The following is a 24,197-nucleotide window of genomic DNA, read 5'->3' on the forward strand; positions in this document are numbered from 1 at the left end:
AATTGATGAAGCTTCTACATTCATCACCTAACAATTTGATTCTGTCCCTTCATGACTCGAAGGCATTATAGTGTACTGTGTGCTGGTATCCACCAGTGCTTTCTATTTCTAGGTTCTGATGTGCCAGGCCATCAAATCCACACAGTCCAATAAACTCTATTATCCCTTTCCCCTCCTGACTGAGGGCAGGGCCCTTATATTCACAATCTATGGCAACTGGAGCAACTGTACTGGTAACTGACCTGTTTTGTAGATCTCGCACCTGTGCTTGTAGTACAGGAGTAGCTTGGTCATGCCACTTCCTCATGTCTTCTCCACGGTCATGTAGGTAATGCCACAAGACAATACGCAATGTAGTCTTACTTTTGTTTCTTGCTTGAGCTAGAAAGCGTTTGCATTTAATAGGTGAGAATTTTGATGACACAGGTGAGAAGGAGGGTTCACCACCTTTAATTAATTGGACTAGTTTGATCAGCTCTTTCATTAGACTCCTTTGATGATTCTGATCTTCATCTATCATTTCTGATACTACTATGGGATCATCACTTGAGACACCTGCTCTTGCACTTCATTCAGTCTGTCCATTACTTCTGAGATGGCTGAAATGGAGACATGAGTCGGGGGTAACCGTTGTTCAAAGTTTTGAAGTGTGAGAACCAATTAAAAAGGTAGGGGTCTTCTCTGTTCTTCCTCATACCTTTGAAACATTGCTGCTAGTGTAACGACGTACCTTTCTGGTGCTGTTTTTATGAGTTTCTGCCATATATCAGGTGTCATCCTCACTCTCTCAGGATCATGGTCTTGGCAAGGATCATTAGGATCAAAATTAGGCTTATACAACATTTCCACCACAGCTATTTCCCTCAAATACTGGATATCTTTTTCAATTGTATCCCACTTTTTCATCACAGGCTTCAGATTGTCTTTGAAGGGAAGCTTTTCCTTCACAGATGCTAACATTCTCTCCCATTGGGTGGCAGCCCCATCCAAACATGTACTAATCCCTCTGTTAATAGTTTGGTCTCTGGCAACACCTCCTAGTTGGCGAGCTTTGTTACCATCTAGAGATAAGCTACTGGCCCCACTGTCCCAACAGCGAAGCAACCAGGTAAAAAGAGATCCGTTCGGGCGCTGTGTAAACTCCTTTCTTGAACCTTGGATTTCAGTCATCTTCAGAGGTCAATGAACAGTGATAGAGACTTCCTCCTCATCACTCTCCTCTTCATGCCTCTTAGCTCTTCCTTTTGCCTTTCTAAGTGCTGTGGTGAGCCCCTCGCCTAGATCTTCCTCTACCTCCTCCTCTGCTTCTTCTTTTTTCCGTTCTAGATGTGAGGACATCTGTTTCCATTTCTTGCCTTCCACAGGGGCAGCTGGCATTGTTACTGGTGCCTCCTGTGACTGATCAGATTTGACTTGGGGATTTCCCCCTGTGGCTTGAATCTCAGCTCCGAAACTCTTTCTCTCCAGAACAGTGTTATATAGAGCACGGTAAGCAAAAGCCAAGCCCCAAATAAGTCGTATTATTATTATAAGTCGTAAATAATCTATCATAGATCTATCACCTAAGCTGCACCATCCCTGACGCAAATAATGGCTTAGTTTCTTGGGATCCCACAGTTGTTCAAGAGTGAAATCCCATGACATTGCAGGCCCACTTACATCTAATATTTTTCCTAAACCTCTCCATATTCCCTGCCAGTCAGCATTCTCTGGTTTTGGAGGAGACTTCTTCCACATAAAATGAATGGAGAAGAGTACATTGAGGAAGACTGACACAAGGATGACCACTGATTCGGCTTTCGAAAAGCATGTGGCAAACTGAGAAGACAGCCTGGAAACTAGATCAAACATCGTGTTATTTGTAAAATTGGCTATTCCATCTGGGGATGTAATTGTTTGTGAAATTAGTCATCCCATCTGGGATGTAAGTGTCAAAGTTCAAATCATACCACACTGTATATGAATACTAGGCAGGTGTCTCCATCAGTGCCCTTATTTGGTAATAGATTAACACAAATCCACAACAATAAATCATGACGTTAATAATCATCCAGTATGTTGAGAAAATCATAATTGCTTTCAATCCCTTAAACAGAGCAGCTAAAATGAAAAGAGGATTCATAGCTGGTAGCTGCTAAAAAGGGGGAAAAAAAAAAAAAAAAAGAACCAAAACAGAAGACACTTGGTACAGCGTCCAGAGTTTGGCAGACTGCCCAGACTACAATCTAATCTATGAAGGTCAAAGTAGCAATGCTTTTGCAGTCTCTAGCTTACATAAATCCTTTCTTGTTTTGTTTTGTTTTGTTTTTCTTCGCTACTAACTAACATTTAACTAACATTAAAATCTTATGCTAGTGCCCGCATTCTCCACCCAAAAAAACTGTCAAGGAGTTATCTAGATCAATCTATATCCATGACAGGGAGCAGTAGGCCTGTGGGCCTCCTGACCCCCAAAAATGGGATAGGAAAAAGGGAAAAGGCGTAGGGAGGTGGGAGCTGGGCTCAAGGAAACAAACAGAGCCACAGCAACAATCTAAGGAGGAAAACTTATTTTACTATGATATTGGAATGCAAGATAACACAATCCAATCCAATCCAATTGAAATTGAGGCTAATAATTCAAGTAAAATAAGAGTGAGAGAGGTTTTCTGAAGACCGAGAAGCCTCCTTTGAAATTGAAGGTGTATGGCTTGGAAGCACACCCACACCTGCTGCCAGGAGTGAGAGAGAGAGAGTGAGCGTTACTTCCATGACATATATATCCCTCTCTGACCATGAGGTCCCCCGAGACATGTAGTTCTTTTTCTCTGTGCTCCACATGACGTCAAGATGTGGAGCACCGATAGCAAAAATTACAAAACAATGACAAAGCCATCTCTTATGGTGGTCTCTAAAAAGCTCCAATGCCAGAGCATTGTTTGGATTTGCTGTTCATAGCCTATTACAGAGCTGATCATACTTACACAGCAATTTGAAAATTTGTAGAAGAAAAGACAATCCCTTATAACAATACACAGCTGAGCAATTGTTAAAGGTGTTTTGAGGTGCCTCTCTTTAGGCCTCAGAATAGCCCATAGGTGTGGCTTGGGGAGGATGTGTACTCAGGAGAACAATCTCTGGACACAGACAATATGATGAAAGCAGCTGATGTCCTCTCTGACAGAGCTCTCTGGGGTGGGGTGGGTCCACTTCCACCCTGAAATGCTTTTCTCCAGAAAACTTCCATATATATATTGCTCCCAGAAAATTTCTGTACCACATCCAAGCCCTAAGTAAAGATAAGATCCATCATGCCTTTCTTCTTTTTGATTCATCTAGACCAAATTTTGGGCATGTGAGGAGGGAGGGAGTCAGACACACTTAACCACTGAACAGGTTGAAAGCGTGCACTGCAGTTTGCTTTAAGCCTATGTATGGCAGTGAAAACTGGTCTGCCACTGCTTTTACAGTCTCAGTGGTGTATCTCCTTTCTCTGTCTGCGCTGGAGGGGATAAACATGAATTTGGGGAGAGAAGTGGGGCCTCCTTCTGTACAAGTAGCTGCAAGTCTCATTTAACTTAGAAGTGCAGAAGGAAACATCTGCCTGAATCTCCATGCTGCCCACTGAAAGTAGAACCTAAGCCCTAAAATCTTTGTATTGTAAATGTTTTTAATTTCCTGGCTTTCTGTATCACATACACTGAATATGAAAAGCATTGTTGTAAAACTTTAACTGCTGACTATGTCCATTTTTGTGCATTTAGGTTGTCCTTAATTCTGCACTGTCTGTGCATGTTTGACAAAGTATTGATTAGTATGGATCAAAATGCCTTTTAGTGAGACTGAGGACCTTCCTACCAACTAACTTGACTCAGCAAGCTTTCACAGATTTTCTACGTTCTGGGACATCTTCTAATAGTTTCACAAGGTGTATATAAACATATCTATATATTTATGGAACTGTATTCCATTCTCACAAAGTCACTGGCAAAATTCCCATGAAGTTTCAAGAGAATACGATCAACTTCTTAATGTTTTAATAGTTTTGTGACTTCTTATTGGCTGAAGAACAAGCTACAGTAAACAGACTTCATGTGAAGTTTAGACTAAATTCTCTGTGACTTTAATCAGAAAAAAAAAAAAAAAAAAAAAAAAAAAAAGCAAGACATAGCTGGAGACCATCAAGCCTAGACGCCTAGACATTTTAGTAGACTTCCTGGTTTATTCCTAAGAAGATTCTTGAAACAGAAGAATAAAAGAAGACACTTAAATGTGTTACACGGGAACAAGTGATATAACTGGTTTATTATACATTAATACAGCAGCATACGGGGAACTAATTTATTAAAATAGGCATGATTGTACTTTTTGGTCTCTGCTCCAGCATGGGGATCTGGTCTGGAATATCTCCCATACCTGTCAGCTCAGTCATTATATTATTTCTAGTTAAACAGGTAAGCCAATTCCATAATTCATAATTATCAATGTAAAAGTGGATATATATCACACAGCATTTTAACCTTCCTTGCATGATTGTTTCAAAACCATTTCTGATATGCCAACTAATGTTTATTAAAATGAGTTATAAGAAACATTGAGAATTAATAGAATGATGTATCTATCATTCTATTCCGAATCACTTGGAATATGTGGTGTATTATAATTTTATTCTATGGTTCATACAGTGAATAAATGATGTTTACATTTATTTATGCAGTCTCTTTGCATAATGACACTGATCATTATTAAAGTAGTTTTATTTTTTTAGTTTTCTACCAATATATCAATGCTGTTGTGAAAATTCTTTATTTTCTACTGTTGTTTCCAATCATATTCTATTCCTAATGTTAATTACTTTTCAATGTGCTTTACAATGTTGCTTTACTTTACATTTAGCCATTTAGAAATATACAAAGAGAAGACATTGATTCTCACATTTGTGAAAGCTGATGTTATTGGTTTTGTTCTGCATCTCAGCTTCTAACATCCAACTAGAAAAGCTATTCGGAATTGTTATTTCTAATTCTTCGAGTGCTCTAGCAAAATGGTATTTTCTTTCTTATTCTAAATCTATGAAAAATTAAAAGCCGTCTTCTTCATCTGTATTGTCTTGGAAATCTGTGAGAGTTCTCAGAATTTAAGGACAGAATACCTCAGGGTTATTCAGTTCAGGGAAATTTTTTTTTTCATATATATATATTTATTTATTCATGAATATGTACCTTTATTTCAGGAAAGTAAAAAAATAAGTATATTATTGTGTTGAAGTTAATTCTAATTCATCCAAATAAAAATAATAAAAATCATATGCAAATTTAGAGAAATAATTTGTGAAATAAATATACAAAGTAATAAGCACAACTGAACAAGTTTACTTTACACTGAAATTAATAAGTTACTTCTAACCACTTGTGCTACAATTGCATGTGAATGTGCTGTAAATGTTGAAAAATACTGAAATTTTGCTCTTTTTTTTAAATAAGAAAAAGTTACCAGGAGACATGTATTTTGAATCTAGAGCTTCTCTCATGTAAATGAATAGTGAACTGACGCAGCTTTCCATTTTCTGAGAATCCTTGAATCCATACGGTTCCTCAAACAAAGCATCAGTACCATCATTTTTAACTGAAAATCTCCCAACGACTTCTGTGTCATTAAAATTTAAAGAAATTAAAGAGATGCAAACCTGATTACATATTAGTCAGTTATGAAAAGAATACATTGATTACAATTATTCTGTTAGCAAACTTGGAGGTCTATTTTAATAACCTGCTTCTTTGGGGGGAACTTGTAGCAGTGCTACCTACTGCATCCAACATATTTTAAAACAGTGGGGTCAGCTTTGTGCAGCTCTGTGTACCTGAGTGAACCAAATGAATATAAAAAGCTTTACAGGGAGGTTTGGTAACATTGCAGTGTCAACGAACTTCAGTGTTCATGGGCTACCAGCAAAACTTCAGACAGTCTGAAATGAAGAAATGCCTTGCTTTGCTCAAAACATTACAGACTTTCTGAGCTTTTGTCTTGGAGGCTGGAGTTTAATTTTTTCTGAGTTTTAAGTCCAATTTAAATATGACTGAATTCTTGCTGAAATGTAAAACTGGGTTCAAAAGTCATGCTTAGCTGCATGTTTTCAGACTATGAGATTACTGTAACTGAAAGCTTGTGAACATGCACTGAAGGATCAAAGTTTTGGCAGTAGAGTTGCTCAAATTTAAAATAATTTTTTAAAAAAATCCCTTTTCTGTAATCAGACCTGATGCAGGGAGTGATCTGTGGCTCTTTTCAGAGCACCCCTACAAAACTGGATCCTCTACTACACATGATGAAGGCAGAAAAAATGCACGCAATCTCAGCAGCCAGGTAGACAACGTGAGGCTTCCTCTGTTTCTTTAGCTGTTTAATGCATTTGTTTATTAGAAACAGAAGTGCTATCCTTAAATCAAGCAGTCTTTTCTACAAGTGCGTCATCATATCTTTTGCTTCTTCAGATGAGGTTCACTGACCAAGGAATATCTGAAGAATCTCCCCTGGCTCTCAGCATTTTGAGGCCCACATGAGGGAAATGCCAAGAAGATTTGTATTTTGGAAACATGCACTCTTTTCTCATGGCTGCTGTAAATATTCTTTCCTTATCTTGCAAGCCTATCAGATGAAGAAAAAGTACAGTCTTTCTACTGCCAGGGTGTCTGGAAATTAGTTGAGAGTCTCAAAGCAGAGCAGGGAGCAGACAACATCTTATACAGCCAAACCATGCAAGAATGGGTGGTCTCAAAAATAAACTATGTAGCATTCACTGCTGTTCTGTTTTGAATATTGAATATACTACCTTTCTTTGCTTTTTGCTAAACTTGGGTTCAAAAAATATGTTAAAGGTGAAGTTCACAGCAGTAGGGAGTCCTGGTTTTTTGTTCAGCTCTTAGCACATTACCTAGCTCAGACAAGTACAACTATACACATGTGAAAGGCACTTTCTGAAAAGGGTCCAGTCCAGGTAAAAGGAAATGAATTTTCCCTGGGTAGCTGACAAGCAGTTTTTTGATGCAAGAATTGTTCTGTTTTGGTGACACACAGTGACATTGTTCTTGGACTACTTGCCTGCCTCTAGCCTTTCAAAGCCCTGGTGTTCAGGAGACTAAGTGGCATACTGTACAGAGATTGCTTTGGCTAATATTTCTTTCACTGGAGAAATGATGATCAAATCATTATGCTGGTTCTGAACTGCAAGCAGTGTCTAGCAATATCCTTTCTGTACTGCTATTGTCCTAGTTGGGCATTACCTAAACAGCCCAAATCTAACAGAATGCAAAGCAGTTTTGCATTTAGCTCTTCTGGTTTACCCATTCCTTTCCTAGCAGTATTTATCAAGTATAGCTCTCTGAAGGCCTCTGCAGTAGGAGAGCACTGTATGAATAAGATGCATCAGAAAGACAGATATTTAAAGAATAAAATATAAAATTATATAAGTCCTTTCAGGATAACAGTAACCCTTAAAATAACATTTTTGCCACAAATGTCCACTGCATCCTAGGCACTGCAGTCACTTCATATGAAATTATTATTAAAGTCTGTTCGTCACTCAATTCTTACTTTTTATTATGTAGCTTTTTATTTATAGCAGATTTTATTTTATTTTATTTTTTTCTCTCCTCTCTACTAGCAACTATATGTGTACATCCCAAATCTTACCTTTTCAAGAGACCTTCAACTAGGTCCCTTTCCTTTCTCCATATCAGTATTCTGATCCATCTCAGGTTCCAGGGTTATTGATTACCAGCCAACTGAATATGAGCCAGCAGTGTGCCCAGATGGCCAAGAAAGCCAATGTCATAGAATCATAGAATTGAATTCTTAAATTCTCTGGAAGAATATAAGAAAATTGTGGATGTGGTAATTCAGGACATAGTTCAGAGTAGGACTTGGCAGTGTTATGGATCTGATTGGATGTGATGATCTTGAAGATCTTTTCTGATCTACATTTTTTGCAGTTGCAGTGCAGTCCACATCTTATAAATGCAACTCTGCAGGGAGCAGCTGAGAGGAGAACTGATTTTTCAGGCACTACAAAAAATCTGCTGTCATCAAACTGAATAAACCCAGTCACACCTGTACTATGCTACACTAATAAAAGAGAGATTGTTTTTGTAGTGTTTTAGTTGTATTCTCTTTTAGCAGATAAGCAGTTATTCTAGAACATATTCTTCAGAAATCTAGTTTTTCAGAATTTAAAGGCCTTCTTGCTCCAAATCATAACTCTAACAGAAAGATCCAAACTTCCAGATTTGAAAATATCTAATATGAAAAAAAGAAATTTACCTACAGGGCATAAATATTCATTTGTATGAGATGTTTTATATGGAGAAATCTATTTCATGGATAATAATATGCATTTATGCTCCATTTCATTCTGTCAGAAATCTTGAGGGCAGAGATACCTGTGGACAGGAAGGGATTGTAAAATTGTCCCCTGCATCCAGGCAAAAACAACAACAGAATTAGTGCAGATAGACAAGAAAAACTAAAATGAATGATTGTAAGTTTTCCAGAAAGCTGAGGAATAGAAATGTATTTATGTCACGGTTGCTGTGTTGGAGGAAGAAGTGACCTTTGAGTTGCTGAAATGGAGCACAGAATGAACTGGAGAACAGACAACAATAGCTAAATGTTACTGTTTATTCTTTACACTTCTATCCAAATTACTACTGAAGTATTCAATCATGTAAGCTTGACTATCTTCAAACATACTGTAAAAATAAAGAGCCTGCAAAGTTGTCATCAATCAATTTCCTAAATTAATCCGGCATAAAGAGAAACATAAATACATAAGAATGAGTAGCTGACCTTGGTGTGAAATGACTGTCGAAGGTTTGGAAAGACTAAAATTTTTGAAGCTTAACACATATTTTGTGGAAAAATTAAACGTTTTTCCTCCTACCCACTCCCTCCCCTACCTCCTTCCCCCAGCACTTAGGTATCTGTGTGTATTTTCAAAAAGGACTTCATGAAGCTTGGGTAGATTTCTATGGCAATACATACCTTGTCCAGATAAAGAAAACAACTGATGAAATCTCTTCCTCCCACTTACCTAACTTGCCTCCATTCTCCTCCTCACTCCTCTCCTCACCTCTTACATTTGTTAGAGTTGATGGAAACTTGACCACTAAAAGACCACAGCACTCTAGCTGATTTTCTCCATGTAAGATTTTTTTCACTCACAGGCCAAAGGATCTCTGCTGGAAAAAACAACCACTGGATGGAACAAATACAAACAGGAATGTCTGAAAATGCTACAGGAATCAGCTGTAGGTACTGGTAAGTGCACAAATAGCAAAATAGAGAAATGCATTAAGCAGCATTGCTGAAAATGCAAATATTCACATGATATTACTTGATTCACAGAAGTGTGTGACTCTTAAGACCTAAATGTAAACAGTCACTTGTAACTAGGTCTACAAATATTCAGGAATGAAGTAAATGGCTGCCTTTGTCCTCGACTGTTTTATATTGAAATGAGCCATAGAACAGCTTGTCCTGAGCTACTGCTGTGATTCATCACGGACTACATAACTGAGAGGTCCTTTGGATGAAGGGGACCTGTGTTCACTCCCTTTTTCAGCCTGAAGGAAGACATGCACTTATTTCTGGAAACTGTACTAAGCATAAGATAATGAGTCATCAAAGGAAAAAAAAGATGACTCCGATTTCTCCTTTAGAAACTGAGCCATGATGGAGAAAAACACAAAACAAAGGTGGCAGGACAGCTGGGGTCTTCTTACTTCTCACAGGATTGCTTGTGCCATAAGCTCAGCCATTAGACAAAAAAAGACAAGGAGACCAGGTTTCCCCTTGCTTACCTGGCACTTGTAACCCTTACTTTACAGTTCTGAATTTATTCTCCAGTCTCTATGACTTCTGGATTCCTGACCTAAGACTAGAATAGCTTCAGAGGATACAGTCTTTTCCTGAAAAGTTGCACAGGGAAGAACAGAATCCACATCTCTTATTTGTGGTTGGATGCTCTAAGGCTTATGATTTTGCTTTCTTTCTTCATTATTAAAACAGACATATGATCTACAGATTTTTCACTGTACTCCCATCCTAGTTCAGTTCTTGGCTGATTCATCCAGTTATATTTCAAAAGGCCTGTTGCCAGACAAAATTTAGCACTGAAACTCCTTCATAGCTGAACTGCTTGGCTGAGGCCAATGGGCTGATATATAACAAGACTAAGTTCTCCACTTTGGCCACAACAACTCCAGATAATGCTACAGGCTTAGGGTAGAGGGACTGGAAGACAATGTGGAAAAAATTGATCTGGGGTTGTTGGTCAACACTTGGCTAAACCTGAGCCATCAGTGTGCCCAGGTGGCCAAGAAGGCCAATGGCATCCTTGCTTGTATAAGAAATGGTGTTGGCAGCAGAAGCAGTAGGTGATTGTCCCTCTGTACTCAGCTCTAGTGAGGCCGCACCTTTGTGTGTGCTGTGTTCAGTTTTGGGCCCCTTTCTACAAGAAAGACATTGAAGCTCGGCAGTGCGGCTATAGAAGGGCAATGAAACTGGTGAGTAGTCTGGAGCACAAGTGGCTGAGGGAATTGGGATTGTTTTGACTGGAGGAGGCTCAGGGGGGACCTGATTGCTCTCTATAACTACCTGAAGGGAGCTGGGGGTTAGGTCTCCACCCCCATGTAACCATCAACAGGACTAGAGGGAATGGCCTCAAGTTGCACCAGGGTGGGTTCAGGTCGAACACAATATACCCTAGGAGAGTCAAGAAGCCAGGAAGAAAGACATCTACTGAGATGCTCTTTTAATCACAGACAATTGTTTTGCTTTTTGGTGTTCTTTCATATCTTGGAAGCCCTTCCCACTCCTTCCCTTCTCTTCTTCCTTTCTCTAAATGGTTGGTAAGAAGCTAAAGATCAATGATCTGTACTGAAACCCTGTCAGAAAAACACATGAGCAAAATGCAAAAGTGTGTTATGGTGGGAAGTGGCAATTGGAAACAATCCAAATGACCCAGGAAGCCAAAAAGCAGTGGCACATAGCAACATGTCAGAAGACAGTGTTTTGTAAAAGAACTATTCATACTCAGAACTCCAGTTTTCAAGGTATAAAGTAAAAACTATTTTTCTCTAGTCAGCCTACACAATCTACACCTGTCCTAACTACCTGAATTCTGTACCCCCAATGAGATATGAGGGAAAGGGATCATAAGAATACATGTATAAATGTTAACAACTGTGTGTGGGTTGTAAGGCAGATGGAGTCACAGATTCAAAGGTATAGTAGAATCATTAACAATGCACATGTTGTCTGTGGATTTTAGCAAAAGCACCCTAAAAAAGTTTCTGGGGAGAAAGTATGCAAATTATCCTTGTTTCTTATTTCTCACCAAGATCAAAGTGTTACTGATCGTCATGGAAAACAAGGCAGGATATATTCTTCTACCTCGGATGGACAGAAAGTTGTGAAGCTCAGAGATGAGAACTTCAACTTATCCTAAAAAATGACAGAAAGATCAAAACTAAAAAACCCAGAAACCAGTACAATCAGCAATGTTGAAGTGCAGTTTGAAGTGTTTTGTCTTATCCTTATGTCCTGTGTGTGATGTGGTATCTGTGAATATTAAAACTAATGGAGTTGGTCTGAGATCCTGCCAGCTCCCAATCCTTTATTACTGAGAGAGCAACAGAAGTCACTACCAGAGAAAATGATTATCTGAGCTGAGAATCGGTGTTACAGGGGTCATGAAAAGTGTAATATCTTCTATTTATCAGCAGTCTTTGATGTGTACTCACTGACTGAGCACAGCTGGAAGCTGTTACACTTAGAAGACAGAGATCTTGGGATGATTTTAAACACTACTAGCTCGTGGTGAAGCGTGTAAAACATGTTGCTATTGTGTACATCAAGGCAAAAAGAACCATTTCAAAAATATGCCATTTCTGCACTGTTCAGCAAACAGAGTACTGTGAATGTATGAAGTCTGTTACATTTTCTAAAAACTCTTTCTATTCCAGAGCACAAGTGATCATATGTTGTTTCCATATGGTAGGATTGATATTTCACGCACAATGAATCCACATGCTTGCAGGTTACTTTAAATGGTACATGATGTTTTTCATGATCATCCACTGTCTGAAACATTTTCTGTAAAACGTCTATTTGCTTCTCTCCCTAGGAATACGTTGTAATGGGACTTTTGATCAGTTTGTTTGCTGGCCGTACTCAACCCCAGGAAAAGTATCTGTTCCTTGTCCTTCGTATTTGCCATGGCTGGAAAATGGTAATGTAAAAGCTGTAATTTTTCTTGGAGTTTATGCTAGCAATCCAGACACATGACAAATAGTTCTGGTCTATTTTGTTCCAGTGTCCAGTGACTTCTTTTCTGACTTGAGACACGGAATTACAATCAATGTCTAATTATTTACCTTTTTTTTTACCCTTCACAGAATCACAGAATCACAGAATGACCTGTGTTGGAAGGGACCTCAAGGATCATGTAGTTCCAACCCCCCTGCCTGGCAGGGCCACCAAACATACACCTTTACTAGATCAGGTTGCCCAGGGCCCCGTCCAACCTGGTCTTGAACACCTCCAAGGACGGGGCATCCACAACCTCCCTGGGCAGCCTGTTCCAGGGCCTAACCACTCTCCTAGTGAAGAACTTCCCCCTAACATCCAACCTAAATCTTCCCTCTTTCAACTTAAAACCATTTCCCCTAGTCCTGCTATTGTCAGCCCTTTCGAAGAGTTTACTCCCCTCCTGGGAGTAAGTTCCCTTCAGGTATTGAAAGGCTGCAATGAGGTCACCCCGCAACCTTCTTTTCTCTAGGCTGAAAAAACCCAACTCCCTCAGCCTGTCCTCATAGGGGAGGTGCTCCAGCCCCCTGTTCACCCTTATTTACCACTGATGGAGTTCAGTGCTTCATCTCTGCACTGTCAAAGCAAAATTTCCAAGAATGCATAACTGTACAGTCAGGCCTTGACTGGCAGTAACAGATTTGGGGTTCACCTTCTGGGATGTCCACTGATCCAAGAGATTAAGCACTCACATAGAAGAATGGAAAAGACAAACCAATGGGTTTGAGCAGTCCGCCCTCCGGTGCAATATGCTGCACCAACAGCAAGTGGTGCATTGAATAAAAAGGTTTTCCAAGCTGCACTCTCCCGGACAGAGTGGAGCAGGAAGGCCCTCCTGGAAGGGAAAAATAGTAACATCTTCAGGAGCAAAACCATTTGAAAGCGAACAGCCTTCCTTTTCTCCAAAAGGAATAAAAAAGCATTATTACCAGCACATTCTAGCAATTCTGACTCCTCCTGTTTAGTGTTCCTTTGCTACACCCATGTAGTCATATTTTGTAGTCATATTTGTAATGCCTCTTAGAAGAACCAATTGTGCTTGTGTTCTTTGGTTGGGCATCTACCATGGGCTGCTTATCCAAGCTTTCTCCAGTCTACCCCACAAATGATTTAATAGGAAATGTCAACATCCATCTTTTTTGGGGCTGCTGAGCTCCAAAACAGGGAAGAACAACTTTTATCTATTCTCTCAAATACCTACTTCTTCCAACCACTAATAACAAATTCAGCTGTTCAAAACAAACATGGTAGCATCTTACTTCCTTCCCTGTAATAGAGACTCCTTGTTGTTGTTTTTGTTTGTTTGTTTGTTTGGTTTGGTTTTTTCCCCAATTTTTTTCTGTTTGAATTTCTGGAAAAACAACCTGTAAGACATTTGTCTGGGAAAATGTTGATCACAGCCTGAACCTCTGATTAACCACCTGAGGCAAGCAATGAGTCACCTGCGGGAGCACAGGTGAAGGTAATTCAATTCAATTCAATTCAATGAAGCCAAGCTCCACCTCTCCTAGATCCCATTTAAGGGCTGACTGCCACTAAGGCAGGATCTCTTTCTGTGGCAATTCTTATTTGTGGAGTTTACTGTGAACCTTCAACATTGGGGAGCATTTTGTATTTATCATAGATTATCTTTCTATCTCCATAATCTTTCACAAAAAACATGTGTTTAACCTCTGTTTACCTATTGTTTTGTACAATTGTGTGACTGGCAATTGTGTGACTGTACAACATTGCACCAGATCATGAAGCTTTCCACTCTGATCACAATGGGGAATACCAATGCTAATTCGTAATAGGTTGGGATACGTTCTCATCCGTGCCCCAGTGTCTTAGGAGAAGAGTCACAGAGACAGTCTGTTCTAAGGATTCTGTGAATCTGGGGTTACCTGCAGGCCCATCATCACACTTCCAAGGTACAGCTGTGTTTGTCCTAGAACATAACTGGACTTGAATCAGAAACGTTTGTGGGCTTGAGGTAGATTTTTTTTTTCTGATTTGATATCATTGCACTGGAAGATCTGAGTACTCTAGAATTAAGATTTTGAACCATGTTTCATATGAACTCCTTATTTTTTCAGTGTCAAGTTTAAATATCTGCTCCAGCTATGGTCCACATTAATTTTAGCTCCTTTTCCAGGCTCTTGAATCCCAAGCTCCATTCTTGCAGTCAGGTTCCTACATGACCATTCTGAAGATTAGAGTTTATGAACTGTTGCTGAATTTCTCCCTAATGCTAATACAGAAGAGCTCACAAAGCGTCCTTTTATCTCTCCCGCTTTGTATCTGGCATTGGTCAGTTTATTGCCTTTAGAGCTATCCTGGCACTGGAGTGGGACCACACTACAGCAGAGTGCTTTCTGAATGAAAGCTTAGGAAGGTCATTCTCTAAATAAAATAACATAAGCCCTGATATCCCTCCTGATCTGATGTGAATTTCTGGGATCTCTTAGCTTTTGGTCCTAGACAGGAATGTTTTCTTCCTCTGATACGCTTTTACTGCTTAGAAAGATATTGGTCATACTGTGTCAATGGTGTCCTTAAAGAGTTGCCATCTCTATACTGTATGCCAATGTGCTTGTAAATGTGTAGGTCATTTCCTGCTTGGGGAATCTGTTAAAACTCCACTACTTGTTGGACTATAGAATGTGCACTGAACATGGGTAGGCAATCCTCACACAAAACTACTGCACCATCACAGCAAACTGTGCTTCATAAGCAGTTCTTTCAGTTTCAGTCACTCTAAGTAAAATTAGATATTCTGGTGGTTGCTACTATTCTGCTATTCTGGTAACAGCTGCATGGACAGCTGTTATGAGATCCCCTCTTAGCCTTCTCACACCAAACAGCCCCAAGTCTCTCTGCCTTTCCTCATAAGGGAGATGCTCCAGGCCTTGACCATCTTTCCCTGTCTGCCTTGAGCTGAGGAGCACAGAACTGGACACAGTACTCCAGATGTGACCTCATCAGAGCAGAAGGGAGAGCCTTCCTCACACTACTGACCACACTCTTTGTAATGCACTATACACCACTGGCCTTCTTGGCCTTGAGGGCACAATGCTCATGGTCACCCCGATGGCCACCAGAATCCCTAGGTCCTTCTCTGCAGAGCACCTTTCCAGCAGGTCAGCACCTGTCCTGTACAGATGCATGTGGTTATTCCTCCTCAGATGTAGGACTCTTCACATGCGCTCTTCACTTGTTGAATCTCATAAGGTTCCTCTCTGCCCGACACTCTAATCTGTCCAGGTCCCACTGAATGGCAGGACAGCCTTCCAGTGTGTCAGCCACTCCTCCGAGCTTTTTATCATCAGAACATGCTGAGGATAGACTCTGTCCTTTTATTTAGGTTGTTGATGAAGATATTGAGGCAAGACTGGACCCAGCACTGTCCACTGGGGAACACTACTAGCTAAAGGCCTCCAACTCGATTCTGTGTCATTGATCACAACTCTCTGAGCTCTGCCATTCAGCCAGATCTCACTCCACCTCACCATCCACTCACCTATCTCACACCTTGTTTCATAACAAGGATGTTGTAGGAGATGATGTCAAACACCGTGCTGAAGTCCAGGTACCCAACGTGCACTGCTCCCTCCCCATCTACCCAGCCAGTGAGGCCACCACAGAGGCTACCTGGTTGGTCAAGCATGATTACCCCTAGGTGAATCCATCTTAACTACTCCTGATAACTTTTTTCTATTCTAACTTCTTGGAGACTGGCACCAAGAATAAGTAACTCCATCACCTTTCAGGGGACAGAGCTGAGGCTAAAAGGCATGTAGTTTCTCAGATCCTTCTTCTTGCCCTTTTTGAAAACTGAGGTGACATTGGCAATCCGCCCTGCTTTCCTCTATTCAAATATGAAAAAGATATTGTCAAACACAAAGTAAAATGTGTTTTTGGTGTTTTGGTGGTTTTTTGTTTGTTTGTTTGTTTGTTTGTCTGCATTTGAGCAACGGTTTATTGCTGTGGTATAAGGGACAAATCCTTAAAGTGTTCATGAAAAATGAAATCTTTATTTTCACCTTTAAGACTAAAGCTCTATTTACTTTCAGGAAGTGCAGGAAATGTATACAGAGTCTGCTTAGATGAAGGAACTTGGCAAACGAAGGAAAACTCCACAGACATTTGGCGTGACAGTTCAGAATGTTCTGAGAAAAATAATCTCCAAAAAAGTGTAAGCATGATGTTTTATACTGTGGTTTGATACTATAATCTTCTTAATCCGTTCTTGAATAACTGATAAAATATTTCTGTTGAATACCTGTAAAGATGTTCAGATTTCATTTGGATTACCAAATTGAAAACTGCTAAGAAGAAGCAGAGGAAGAAAGATTAAGGAAGGAGATTCCTACTTTACATGAGACAAATTGTTTTCTGTTTAGAGTCCAGCATTCACATGTGCTGAATCCCTCGTAATAAAATTGAAATAAAAAATCTGCAATATATCTAGCAAATAGCTTGGAGGACTGGAAGTCAGACAAAGCCAGACTCCCAACCCCCATGACCTCCTGAGCCTTTTAGCACAGCAGTTCAAGCTGGAAACCAGGGGTCCTGATGCCTTGTCACCTTGCTCAGCTGTGTAATGCCTTGCAATGAATGCAGCAGTTTCAGATAACAGTAAAGCATGTAGCTGAACTGGTTTCAGCTTCTTGTAACTTCTTTTGCCATACTGTTCGGCTTTGCTGATCTCAAAATGAAGTCTGTTTGGTGAGCAGTATTACTACTGAACACCTTATTAATTTAGCTTTTGCTACCTTGGTAGGCATTATTGATGTTTATTACTTCATTGATTTTATTTTTATTAGTAATTTATTGATCATGTCTTATTTATTAAGCAAGATTATTTCAGGATTACCAAGACCTTAGTAAACTCTTTATACAGCAAATATATGGTTTTCCAACTTCATAGTTTATTCAAGTATGATAAACTTAAAGTACTTAGTTTTTCTGCAGACTGTTGACTATCCTGGATTGTAAACTTGTGGGTGGAAGATTACCACATTAATTCATCAGGTGTGACAACAAGAGAACAAGAGGTTTCTCTGAAAGCTTCAGCCAGCTTTCCAAACAAACCTAAATGTGTGTTTATACCACGTAATTATATTTAGTCAAAAGCCACAAGCTGTTAGGAATAACCCAAAGATTGTATCCATCCACATCTGATGAATCGTCTTCATTTCATTTGCTTCAGATTTGAAAAAATGTTGTAGCCAAAATAATTCATCCTGTTGGAATCTTTTCATGGAGCTGAGTGACTAAGGAACATCCCTTGGGAATCTCCGGCTGTGCCTCTGGGCTTCCTCTCCAAAGGTTCCACCAGCAGGCACAGCTCACTCTGCTATCCAGATAGTGCTTATTAGCATATACTGATTAGAGATAACTAACTGGCAGGAGGAGAGTGTGACAGTCAGGGTCTGAATGGATAGTTCTTGTACTCACAAGACCAATGTGTATCTTGTGTCCCCAGATCACACAGTGACTGCATTTCAGTGCATAGGTGGAGTTCACTCTGCAGTTATGAAACATTAGGATCCATTTAATTTATGTAATTATTTTAATGACTAATAGTCATTAAGACTCAGAATTGGATTTGTGCAAGAGAATTCTGGAAATGGGACCTTGCAATGCCTTCAAATTTGAGAAGAAACTTAGTCTGTTCTCCAGGGTCTCTCCCACAGGGTTTTCATGAGGAAATGCAGGGATCAGACATCAGAAATTTGCCCTGGCTGTGCTGCAACACAAATAAATTGGACTCAGAAGCTTCTGGTTTATGTTCATTCCCTACTTACCTGCCTACATATACATATACAAAGCTCCTCTTTCTTTTTTTCATTTCCTAGGAAGAAGAACATAAATTACTTACCACACTACAGTTGTTGTACACTATAGGATATTATTTTTCTCTAATCTCACTGGTTTTAGCTCTCCTTATACTTTCTTTGCTCAGGTTAGTATGATTTTGCATGCATTTTTAAATTATAAAATACAATATGCACACTGTTTTTGTATAGTTGGATTTAGTATTTCTGATGTAAGTTATAGAGGAAATTCCTGTATAAAATCAGTTGATGGCAGCAATATGATTATAATAGTATTTTTTGTTGTTGTTTTCTTTGAATTAAATATGCTCCAGAGTATTTATACCTTTTTTCCCCACAGAAAACTTCACTGCACAAGAAACTACATCCATATTAATTTATTTGCATCTTTCATCTTGCGTGCCACAGCCATTCTTATTAAAGACAATGTACTTCACAAGATTTACTCCAAAAGACCAAATGATGAAACTGGATGGATATTATACCTCAGTCCTGAGGTAACTCCTTAGTTCATTTCTAATAGTAAATGTGTCTTCCCAGTGGCTGTAACAGCTACCATTTTAGAAGTTTGCCATATGTTTAGACACTTGTACATAAGAAAAACAATTTTTTTTTCACACTTGTAGCCTTAGGAAGAATTCAATGAAGTTATTCAGCACTTACGTAAGAATTCTTACATTAATTCATTCTAGGTATCCATACCAAAATGCAGTGTACACAAATATTGCAGTTAACACTGTGTTAAATGTGTTTACTGTGAAAGTACACATAGGGGAACACATAATTCAAAGACTTTTCAGTACTAGGAAAATGTGTGAATTTTCAGAGTCAGTTCTGAACACAACAGCCACTGTAGAGTCACTTTCACAGAATCCCATATGGTTGAACTGCAAGGGACTTCACATCCCCCCCCAGCGCCATCCCTGCCCTGGGTTGGCTGTCCTCCCATCTCAGACCCATCCATGGCCTCTGGGCACCTTCAGGGATGGGGAACCCACAACTCTCAAGGCAGCAGTGCCAGGGCCTCACCACTTCTGAGTGAAGAATTTCTTCTTAATAGCTAACCTAAATCTCTCCTCTTTAGTTTAAAACCATTGCCCTTGTCCTGACGCTATCAGACTATGTAAAAAATTGGTCTCTCTCCTGTTTTTAATCTCCCTTTAAGTACTGGAGTGTGTCAATGAGATCCCTTTGAAGCCTTCTCTTCTCCAAGCTGAACAAGATGTACTCCTTCAGCCTTTCTCCACAGGAGAGGTGCTCCATCCCTCTGAGCATCTCCATGGTTTCATAGTTTCATAGTTTCGTGCGGGTTGGAAGGGACCTTAGAGATCATCGAGTCCAACCCCCGGGATTCGAGCCTCTGTGTAGCAGAGCGGCACTTCTACCACTTGCGCCACAGGGGGGATTCGAACTCCGGGCCCCAGTGTTGCAAGGCGGTGTCCTTAACCACTGCGCCACCGGGGCACACATGGTCCTTCAGCAGCTCCAACAGATCTGCAATCTTCTTGTGCTGGAGGCCCCAGGCCTGGGCACAGTGCTCCAGGTGGGGTCTCACAAGGGCGGAATAGTTATGCTGATCTCCTTGTACACCAGGAGCACTTATCTTCTAGTAAACAATAAATTTAATACTCCTCAGTGCTTCCCCTTGTTCCCAAGTATCAACCCCGGCATGAACTTTGAGTGGTTTCCAGAATCTTAGTGCATCCCGAGTTGGAAGGGACCCACAAGAATCATAGAATCATAGAACTATAGAATGTCTTGGGTTGGAGGAAAATGATGATGATCTTGAAGATCATATAGATCCAACCCCTCTGCAATGGGGGATCATCAAGTCCAACTCCTGGTTCCACACTATACTAATATCAAATCATAGGACTGAAACTTCACTGAATGCTTTTTGAACTCTGGTTCTACCCCTTTTTTTTCTTGAAAGGCAGAGACATATCCAACCTAACTGCATCATGTTTACCTCTATTTCCAGAAGGTTCAGATCTCCCAAAATAACAGCAGCTCAGTATCTTGATAGACATGACTGAAATACACATGTATCACAGCCACATACTGGTTTTAAAATGATTGCTGAAGTAACAAGGGAAAATTGGATTTGTCAGAGCTTTTATGTATTACGGTGGTTCCTGGTCTTTCATTCCTACAGATTCTAATCATTTGCAGAACTGCTCAGTTCTTCATGCACTATTTTGTTGGAGCAAATTATTTTTGGCTATTAGTAGAAGGAATTTATCTGCATACATTGTTGATTACTGCTGTGCTCTCAGAAAGAAGACTGCTGCAGACATACATAGTGATAGGATGGGGTGAGTACCTAACAATTTCAAAATTCTTGATTCTGTGGCATTTTTTTCAAGTCATTGGTGAATATTTTCTAATGTCAGAGGAAATGAAGTTTCTTTTTTGTTCTGAAACCAGCATTTGTCAATACAAGTATATCAGGAGTGACATGATAGTTGCAGCTTAGTTTGATTTGCAGATGGAGGTAATAACTTGGTTTACCTGAAAACAACAGCCTAATAGAATGAGAAGAAAATTTACTATGTTTGGTAATATTCTCTACCAGTGTAGAATATTAAAGCACTATCAGCACCTTCAGTTTCTACATTTGAATTACAGCATCTATGTGGTCATGATGTCTACACATTTAACACTTTTACTTTTTTTTATGTATTCACCTTCTGAGCACAGCAAAGCTGAGTGTGCTTTAAGTTAGAGGACAGTTCAAAACACTACGTGATTCAGATCCTGTATTTCAGACATTTTTTCATGGAAGAAAGACAACATAAAGGCAATTACAAGCATTTGAACAATGTTGTGTAAATTATTTTCTCTTTTTTTTTCATTTCTCATGAGAGAAGTGCATAATTGGACAGTTGTTTCTTTCTCACTTAGCATAATTCTGTATACAGACTGAACAAAAGGGAAAGTCAAGGTTTCCTAATTCCCAATAATCATCTAAAATCTGCCTGTACAACTTGCAACTCTTAGAAGGTTTTTTATGAAGATTTCAAAATATAATTTCAGAATATGTGTAGATTTGGTGCAGGACATACTGATTCAATAGCTGATGGACTGACCTGAGGAAAATGACAGGGTAGATGACCATAAGAATATCTGCTGATCATAAAGCTTTATCAGTGTATAGATTTATTAGATCACTTACTAACACCATTCAGTTTAATTTTTCAAATGCAGAATTGCATATCCAGGACTGTAGGATTGTCACAGAGTAATCTAGATCCGTCTATGTCCGTGACAGGGGGACAGTAGGCCTGTAAGCCCCCTGACCCCAAAAATGGGAAGGGTAAAGGGTAAGGGGTAGGGAGATGGGAGCTGGTCTCAAGAAAACAAAGCAGTGGCAACGATCTAAGGAGGAAAACTTATCATACTAACTATGATATCAGAATGCAAGATAACACAATATAATACAATCTAACTGAAATTGAGGCTAATAAATCAAGTAAAATAAGCGAGAGAGAATTTTTGAAGACTAAGAAGCCCACTTTGAAATGGAAGACGTATGGCTTTTCCAACACCCACACCTGCTGCCAGGAGTAAAAGAGAGAGCGAGCGTCACTTCCATGATGTATTTCTCTCTCTTCCATGATGTATTTTCCTCTCTTCCACGATGTATATTCCTCTCTGACTGTGAGGTCCTCTGGGACGTGTACTTCTTCTAAATAGATTCTAAATAGATTATTCCATATTTTCTCTGCTTTACTGCATACTAAAATATCTACCTGGAATAAAGAGGTACATTTTAAAGATCTGTTTAGACTCAAACAAAGATAAACAAATGCAATATCAGCTAAGATTGAAATTATAATAATAATTACAGTTGGAGTGGGGGGAAAAAAAAAAAAAAACAAAAAAACTTTTAAAAATGCTTAAAATAAATCTTTGTTTATTGTTATAAATGCTGTTGTTATAAATTCCTTGTCAATTTGACAGTAATTCATGTCATTCAGTTCCAGGTGTCTGATGTTGTTCAAGACTGTAATAATCACAGGGAATTAAGACAGTTCCTTTTACTTCTTTTTGGTGCCTGTGCTATCTCTTGATATTTTAAATAGGAATTGGATAGCATCTAAGAAACAAATGTCCTTCTGGAATAATTAAGTGAATTCCAGTTAAGGCCATGTTTCCTGTATTTACAGATGTATTTTTTAAATATATACATATATATTTTATTAAATAGAAACATTTCTGTAGAAAAATACCAATTCTTTCAGCAGGATTCAAAACAGGGTTTCAGAATAAACTGGCAAATTTTACTGAACTAACAAACATCAGTTCCTTTTGCTAAACAAATATATGTAAATTTGTATTGAACTCTAATGCTACATTAGACTATATCTTAAGGTTAGTCTATCTGGTAGAGTGAGGGACTCATTTTATCTAAACAAGTTAAATTTATGTGGGTAATATCTACATTCTTCCTAGAACTAAAGGAAGAAGACAAGAAGGAACAGAACTGTGGAGATCATCTGGTCTCTTCCTAGATCTAGTGAGCATTGTCCAGACAAACATGTTTTTGTATGGAAATCTGTTTGATTTGTTTTTAATAAAATGGTTTTCCAGAAAGAACCTCTGCTTCTTAAAAAACAAAAACAAAAAAACACCGAAACTTCACTGAAAATGACCACCACAAGACTGAAATATTTTCACTCTTGGTGTTTCATTGGAAAGTTTGAACTTTCCCATGTCGTAAGCCCCTTCTTAATTCAAAGTTACAAGAGTTTGCTCAAAACCAGTACGGCTCTGATTATTTGGAGGAATGGAAATGCCACTACTCATTTGTGTCCACATTTCAGTGCTTGATTGTGATGAATATTTTCTTTATACCTAAAGCTGAACTTTGCTGCTACAGCTGTTGCCTGTTTTCTACCATTCTTTTGTTATGCACCTCCTGCTCTATGTGCTTCTGCTATCGTTAATATTGAAGACAACAGTTGGGCTTCCTCTTCAACTTTTCTTCTTAAGGCTGAAGACATTTAATTCTCTCAGTCTCTTCTACATGATGCACTACAGGTCCCAGTAGTCTTGTTAGCTTCTGCTGGAGTATTTGTATTTCTAGTTCATCTACATCAGGGACTTTAAATTTAAATTTAAATGTTGGCAACATTTCTGTATTTATGTATGTACATACAATGTGCGCACTGAAAATGTGATATTCAATTACACAGTGAATTTTCTTATTTTCTTCGAGGTGCAAACGAGGGAAAACAGGAACAAGTTGTCTTTTGTACAGTATCTTAGTACAATGCTGAAAATCATATGTCTTTGCACCAGGGTTCATTGTAGTATGTATTTATTTTGTATCAATTATTCTGCAAGCTTGGCTGTAATACCTCTTTTTCTTTCTTTTCCTTTTCTTTTTTTTTTTTAACAGTTGTTCCTATTCTGTTTGTCGCCCCCTGGGGAATAAGCAGATCAAAACTGGAGAACACAGGGTACGTAACTAAGCTAAACTGTTTTAGAATACTGGTTTTCAGTTTGCTTAATTTTTTCCCAGAAGCTTTTGACAGTAATTGACAAAACTATTGGCTACTGGATTATACTAAGATTATACAGCACATAATTAGACTTGCTAGATTTTAAGTTTCATTTTTTTTCACATTTAACTACTGGAAATTAATGAATTCAATTATACATTAATCAAGAAGGAAAATGAGCACTCACTGTTCTCAGATGAAAACTATTTTATCTGTTTTTCACTCATGGGAGGCAATTTTCCTGCACAAACATCTTCCCTGGGAGCTTCATAGCAAGAAAAGAAGATCAGTGTTTTCTCTGGAGACCATCTGTGTTTTGAGTTTTATTAACATTCAATGCCAGATTGGAAAAAAATATATAAATATATTAGTTATAGTAGATAATTACAAAATCTCATAGAATTAGAGGTTATACAGGCCTTAAATGTCAAGCAGTTGTCCCACAGGTTTACAGCAAGCTAACTGGCAAAGAAAAGAATCATAGAATCATAGAATGGCTATGGGTTGGGAGGGACGTCAACAATCA

At 38.9% G+C, this 24,197-nt stretch overlaps 1 protein-coding gene and 2 pseudogenes across 1 annotated transcript in view; 1 reads left to right on the forward strand and 2 right to left on the reverse strand.

The window, feature by feature from the left end:
• Positions 1–49: 49 nt before the first annotated feature.
• LOC146757297 (uncharacterized) lies at positions 50–1,377 on the reverse strand (annotated as a pseudogene).
• On the reverse strand, positions 1,290–2,122 carry LOC146757298 (uncharacterized; annotated as a pseudogene).
• Positions 2,123–4,145: 2,023 nt separating this feature from the next.
• Positions 4,146–24,197, forward strand: part of GLP2R (glucagon like peptide 2 receptor) — a 46,839-nt gene continuing 26,787 nt past the window's right edge. The window contains exons 1-8 of the mRNA XM_015879515.3: positions 4,146–4,433; positions 9,198–9,291; positions 12,161–12,265; positions 16,398–16,519; positions 18,186–18,292; positions 18,505–18,661; positions 20,320–20,479; positions 23,569–23,629. Coding sequence (XP_015735001.3) covers positions 4,335–4,433; positions 9,198–9,291; positions 12,161–12,265; positions 16,398–16,519; positions 18,186–18,292; positions 18,505–18,661; positions 20,320–20,479; positions 23,569–23,629 — 905 coding nt within the window. The 5' untranslated portion in view covers positions 4,146–4,334. The remainder of the gene's footprint in view (positions 4,434–9,197; positions 9,292–12,160; positions 12,266–16,397; positions 16,520–18,185; positions 18,293–18,504; positions 18,662–20,319; positions 20,480–23,568; positions 23,630–24,197) is intronic.

Source organism: Coturnix japonica, chromosome 23 (genome assembly GCF_054131305.1).
Source record: "Coturnix japonica strain WE chromosome 23, WE-NBRP24, whole genome shotgun sequence".
Lineage (NCBI taxonomy): Eukaryota > Metazoa > Chordata > Aves > Galliformes > Phasianidae > Coturnix > Coturnix japonica.